Below are 6,000 nucleotides of genomic sequence, written 5' to 3'. Positions count from 1 at the left end.
GTGGTCACCTCGGGATCATTGTCTGTCTGTCCTTATTTGTACAAATGAAGTCGACCTTGTGTGGCAACTCCATGTGTAATGTGTCTATAACTCAGAGTGGGAGTGGGCCCACTTTGGGTACCAAACTCCAATTTCATAGACGATAGCTCACCATGTGCACTTTTATCTCAGCGCTGCACAAAAACCTTATTCTCCAAACCTGTTCTGAAAATAAGCCCCTCTCTATCCGCACCCCCCCCCACACACCTGCCATCTTTGGAAGAAATGAATGGGAAAACATTCTGCCTTTCTGGTGTCTGTCGATCAAATAGCACTCTGCAACTTTCAGTTTCATTCAGGTTCAGTTTAGCTATTAATATTTCCAGTGAAGTAAATGATTTTATCATTTATTTTAAAAAATATTTTGAGAGAGATAGCAAGAGAGCAGAGCAGGGAGCCCAACGTGGGGCTACACTGGGGACCCTGGGATCATGACCTGAGCTGAAGGCAGACGCTTAGCCAACTGAGTCACCCAGGTGGCCCTGATTATATCATTTAAATATAAAAGTTCCCTTTCCAGGTTCCTGCTTTCACTTCCCACAGTTTAGGTGCATGTGGTCCAGGAGAGATATAAAAAGTGTGGACAGAGCACAGGGGAGCAGGAGGGAAAGCATCACTTGGCCACTGGGAGCTATTTGTGTCCTGGAGTTGAACATTCCGGGATTAAGTAATAGTACCAACATTACAGCTTCATTTATTCAACAGATATTGTTTATTTGAAATTTGTCAGCCACTTTCCTAGGCACCTGAGATACTCTAGTGAACAAACTGAGAAATTCCTCCTCAAACTTTTTTGTGAAGACAATAAATGGAAAATATAATCAGGAAAGTGTATGTTCTAAATAGGGAAGTACTACGGAAATATACATATTTGCATTGATATTCATGTATCATTCCATTGGGGCTGCACCCGAGGAAGCTTCTGGTGTGAAAGGAACACCTTTGAAGGCACTTTTCTGGTGAGTCCTCAGGTGGCGGTGGTAGGTGGACGACTGGCGGTAGCTTCTATGGCAGAGGGAACATTCATAGGGCTTCTCCCCTGTGTGGATTCTCTCATGTGCCAGGAGGTTGGTTTTGTGGCTGAAGGATTTTTCACACGTGCTGCACGTGAAAGGCTTCTCTTCTGCATGAATCTTCTGATGCACGTGTAGGTCTGATGCTTGGAAGAAGCCTTTGTTACACTCAGCACAAGTAAATGTCCTCTCGTTATTGTGTCTTCTCTGATGGGCTTTTAGCTGAGAGAAATACCTAAAGATCCTGGGACACTTTTCACATCTGTATGAGTTGTGGGCTTCATGGCATCCTCCTTGGTGTCCCCCACATGTGGAGTTCCCCTCAGTTCTCTGGTGGGTAGGAACAGGCTCAGGGATGACCTGCATTGACTGAGCGAGAAACCCTGGTCCCCCCTCTATAAGGACATCTTGATATGAGGGTCCCTTCAGGGACCCTTCCTTGGACCTGGATGTGCCTAGACCTGCTCTTCCAGAGCTGAGCAGATTCTTCAAAGAAACACTGTCCTCTTCAAGCCTAGGACAGTCCTCTTCCGGGATAATGAGCAGGGAAGGTATTTCATTGCCTTGACTAGTAATACTGTCATTCATGTGATAAATGTTGTCTCCATTTTTTTTATCTTTATCTCCTGTGTGGGGATAAAGTGACTCAGTGAAGTTGTACCCAAGAAGGAGTCCACACACATCATCCCTCTAGTACCTTGGCTTACCCCACTCACCTTGTCCTGTTTCCAAGGAAGTATCTTGGGGAGTCCAGGAGGGCATCCCCATATTTGTCCCTGCTGGGGATGCTATTGACAGCTGTTTTGTTAGATGGACAATGACTTCTTTTAAGGGCATATTCTCAGAAAAGAGGGCTTCCTGTCCCCGCATGTGGACGTGGACCTGTTACAAAAAAACAATGATCACTTATATATTCTTCATTAAGGTGTCTTTCCTAATGAAAAAAGATGAAGGGGCGCCTGGGTGGCTCAGTCAGTTAAGCATCTGCCTTTTGCTCAGATCATGAACCCAGGGTCCTGGGATTGAGTCCCGCATCGGGCTTCCTGCTCAGTGGGGAGTCTGCTTCTTCCTCTTCCTCTACCCTTCCCTCCTGCTCTGGCTCTCTCTCAAATAAATAAAATCTTTAAAAAAATATATGAATACTAAAGTTTTCTGAGGGAAGATCCAGCTCTTGTCCAGGCATTCTCATCCTTGAGGTTTTGCCCAACTGACAACTTTTCAGTGAGTTCTTCCACCATCTCTCCAATGAAACTCAAAGAAATAAATAAATATGTTGGTTCCTATATTATGTCCCACTGAAAGAATGACTATAACACTATTTTTGCTCACTTTGGTTGCGAAAAATTTCCCTTGGTGAGGAAGAGTGTGATCTGACAAATAACTGCATCTACAATAACTTCTTTCTCTACTTCCAGCTATCTCCTACTGACTACTTATTCCTTACTCTTTTTGGCCCCTCACTCCAGGATAAAAAGAACCTTCTACTCACTAAGTCAGGTGGCTTCACAGAACTATCACTCAGATCTTCCATGAATTTCTCCAAATTTCTGCCACTGGATTCCCATTTCTTTTTCAAAGTCGACCAATCACTGCAGTGCCTGTTGATCATAAATTGTTCCAAGACCACCTGAAAAATAATTTCATCCTTGCTGTGTTTTTCTGGCTGCAGCCATGAGTAAAATGATTTATAGAGTCTTTGCAGTTCCTGCTTTGCACGTGAGTTGTTGCACTTTTGAAATAAGCTGTGCCGAGGGTCCTGGAACTCAGAAATGTCCTCTGCCTTTTGGAGAGCAGCTCCTTGGCTGGGTTTAAAGTCTTTATTTTTTGACCCAGGATCATCCATGGATGGTTCACACAGAAATGACTAGTAATATTTATCAGAGACTCAACTTCCTGGATTCAGTTTGAAGTCCTGTGTTTCTGGAGATCTGTTTCAAAACAAAATCAGGACATCTATAAATAATATTGGATGTATTTTCTGATCTTATTTTACTAGCTAGACAACAGTCAAATGTTACATAGAGTGGATAGTGATGGATGCTTAAAAACTTAAGCTACAAATAGGAGAGATATGTATTTAATTTTATCACTGGAATGATTTAAAAAAAAGAAAATAAAATTAAATTTCAGGCCTGTATTACTCCACTGGTGAATTTTATGAGACATTTAAGAAAGAAATAACACTAGTCTTATACAAGAGCATATAAAAAGACACTCCTCTTTTACTTAATGAGGTTAATTAATTAATCAAGCTTACTGATAAACCTTACTAGTACATCAAAGGAACACTACTACTAGGAAGTAATTCTCATGAACATAGATGCAAAAATCCGTAACTAAATATCTGAAAATCAAACTCAGTCATATATAAGGAAAATAATACATCATGAATAGGTGGATTTTATCTTCTATATAAAATTTGGGTTAAATCTCAAAAAGCAATGTAATTTACCACATTATTGAATTTCAAGAATATACTATCATCTTAGTAGTAGATATATTAAATAAGCTTAATAAAAGTCAGTACTCAATCCAAGAAAGATATTTAGTAAACTAGGAGTAGAAGGGAGCTTCCATTGTGTGATAAGGCATTTACAAAATGAGTATAGAAAAAATTCTTAAAAGTTTTGCCCTTGACATTTGGGCTTTCCCCATAATTTGGCTATAATACTGCTATAAACATCAGGGTGCATGTATCCCTTCGAATCAGTATTTTTGTATCCTTCAGGTAAATACCTAGTAGTGCAATTGCTGGGTTGTAGGGTAGCTCTATTTTTAACTCTTTGAGGAGCCTCCATACTGTTTTCCAGAGTGGTTGCACCAGCTTGCGTTCCCACCAACAGTGTGAGTGGAGGTTCCCTTTTTCTCCACATCCTTGCCAATGCCTGTTTCCTGTGCTGGTAATTTTAGCCATTCTGACTGGTGTGAGGTGGAATCTCACTGTAGTTTTGATTTGTATTTCCCGATGATGAGTGATGTTGAGCATCTTTCCATCTGTATGTTAGTCATCTGTAAGTCTGCTTTGTAAAAATGTTTATTCAGGCAGCAGTACAGATGAAGTTGAGTTTGCCTTACTTAATATTTATTTCTACTTGCAAACCATATTGTATGGGCAACTATAGGCACAACCCTTGGAAGATCGAGTTGGTAAGATTAGGAGAAAAGGTACACTGTTGTTGGGAATGTAAACTGGTGCAGCCACTATGGAAAACAGTATGGAGGTCCCTAAAAAAATTAGGCTAAATGAAATAAATCAGACAGAGACAGAAACATAAATACCATATGATCTCATTGTGGAATCTTTTTTTTTAAGATTTTATTTATTCATTTGAGACACACAGATACAGAGAGAGAGAGAGCATGAGCAGGGGGAGAGGCAGAAGGAGAGGGAGAAGCAGGCTCTTTGCTGAGCCAGGAGCCCAACGTAGGGCTCGATCCCAGGACCCTCGGGGCAGCAAAATGGGTGAAGGGTATCAAAAGTTACAAACTTTCATGGAGATACAATAAACAGCATAGCATGGTGACTATAGTTAATATTATACTGCATATTTGGAAGTTGCTAAGAGAGTAAATCTTAAAAGTTCTCATCACAGGGGTGCCTGGCTGGCTCAGTCAGAAGAGCATGGGACTCTTGATCTTGGGGTCATGAGGTTGAGCCCCATGTTGGGTGTAGAGATTACTTCAATAAATAAAACTTTAAAAACAAAAAACTAACAAACAAAAAGCTCTCATCACAAGAAAAGAATCTGTAACTATGTATGGTGATGGATATTAACTAGATTTATTGTGGTGATCACAATATAAATATCGAATTATGTTGTACTCCTCAAACTAATATAATGTGGTATTATCAATTATACTCCAATTCAAAAAACTAAATCTGTTTTCTATGTAATTTGTCTATTTTTGTGTCCTTTTCAATCTTATATATGGTAAGGAATTCAAGATTTCATACTAGGGGTGCCTGGCTGGTTCAGTCAGTAGAGTGTGTGACTCTTGATCTCAGGATTGTGAGTTTGAGCCCCATGTTGGGTGTAGAGATTACTTAAAAATAAAATCTTTTAGGGATGCCTGGGTGGCTCAGTGGGTTAAGCATCTGCCTTCGGCTCAGGTCACGATCCCAACCCTGGGATCGAGTCCAGCACTGGGCTCTCTGCTTGGCCGGGAGTCTGCTTCCCCCTCTGCCTGCCACTCCCCACCACTTGTACTTTCTGACAAAATCTTTAAAAAAATTAAATAAATAAAATCTTTTTAAAATGTCATACTATAAAACAAAAAGACAAGGAATTGGTATATTACATGGGCACAGAAAATGATTTTTGTTAAGGTGATATTTTGCAGTGTCAACCTCATCTGGTAGTCTGACAGGATTAACCACCTTGATCCCATCTATAAATGAGGTAAAGATGAATTCAGAATCACACAGAAGAGAATGGAATATATTTTTTCCTCTTCCCAATCCAGATGACTTTAGTATAATGCTAATCTCCTGGAGTCACACCCCATTTTACTTTCCCTTGCCCTCAGGAAGAAGTACTAAGTCCTTCCTCGTCTCAGGAGGCCTTGCCTGGGCCATCTCACCCCTCCAGCCCCATCTTGGTACACTGGCCTTTTATTCCCCCTGAAGATCTCTTCATCTAGGCCTCCCCACAAGTTCTTTTTCAGGACCACCCCAGGCACACACAAACCTTACACGGTCACACCTGTAGACAAGTACTCAATCCCACAGGGACACCACTGTAGGGCATCGTGATTAAGACCTTGGAATTCAAAATCAGACTGCCAGGTTCCAATGTGAAACAAGCTATTTGGCCCAGGCAAATTACCCATGAGGTCCCCACCTGTCACAGAATTCCCAGTGTGTCACTGGAACTCAATGAGTTAATATTATGTAAAGCACATGGACAGACCCTACCTAGCCAAAGGTTTAAGCACTTAGTAAGGGTAT

At 41.0% G+C, this 6,000-nt stretch overlaps 1 protein-coding gene and 1 long non-coding RNA gene across 2 annotated transcripts in view; both read right to left on the bottom strand.

Annotated features, from left to right (window-relative positions):
- Positions 1 to 857: 857 nt before the first annotated feature.
- ZSCAN4 (zinc finger and SCAN domain containing 4) lies at positions 858 to 2,694 on the bottom strand. The gene is made up of 3 exons (XM_036091948.2): positions 2,542 to 2,694; positions 1,769 to 1,934; positions 858 to 1,678 (listed from the first exon to the last, which is right to left on the bottom strand). Exons 1-3 carry the CDS (start codon positions 2,659 to 2,661, stop codon positions 930 to 932), a joined length of 1,035 nt encoding a protein of 344 aa, XP_035947841.2. The 5' UTR covers positions 2,662 to 2,694; the 3' UTR covers positions 858 to 929.
- Positions 2,695 to 2,799: 105 nt separating this feature from the next.
- The window catches only part of LOC144380254 (uncharacterized), a 29,790-nt gene continuing 26,589 nt past the window's right edge, over positions 2,800 to 6,000 (bottom strand). Inside the window, exon 3 of the long non-coding RNA XR_013444243.1 lies at positions 2,800 to 2,980. This is a non-coding gene — a long non-coding RNA (uncharacterized LOC144380254). The remainder of the gene's footprint in view (positions 2,981 to 6,000) is intronic.

Source organism: Halichoerus grypus, chromosome 15 (genome assembly GCF_964656455.1).
Source record: "Halichoerus grypus chromosome 15, mHalGry1.hap1.1, whole genome shotgun sequence".
Lineage (NCBI taxonomy): Eukaryota > Metazoa > Chordata > Mammalia > Carnivora > Phocidae > Halichoerus > Halichoerus grypus.
This window is presented reverse-complemented; position numbering and strand designations above follow the sequence as displayed.

Coding starts and splice junctions, on each gene's coding strand:
- ZSCAN4 (XM_036091948.2), bottom strand. CDS start 2,661: ATGATCAACAGGCACTGCAGTGATTGGTCGACTTTGAAAAAGAAATGG. Junction 1,935..2,541: donor CTGTGAAGCCACCTGACTTA/GTGAGTAGAAGG, acceptor TTTTTGTAACAG/GTCCACGTCCACATGCGGGG. Junction 1,679..1,768: donor TTCCTTGGAAACAGGACAAG/GTGAGTGGGGTA, acceptor ATCCCCACACAG/GAGATAAAGATAAAAAAAAT.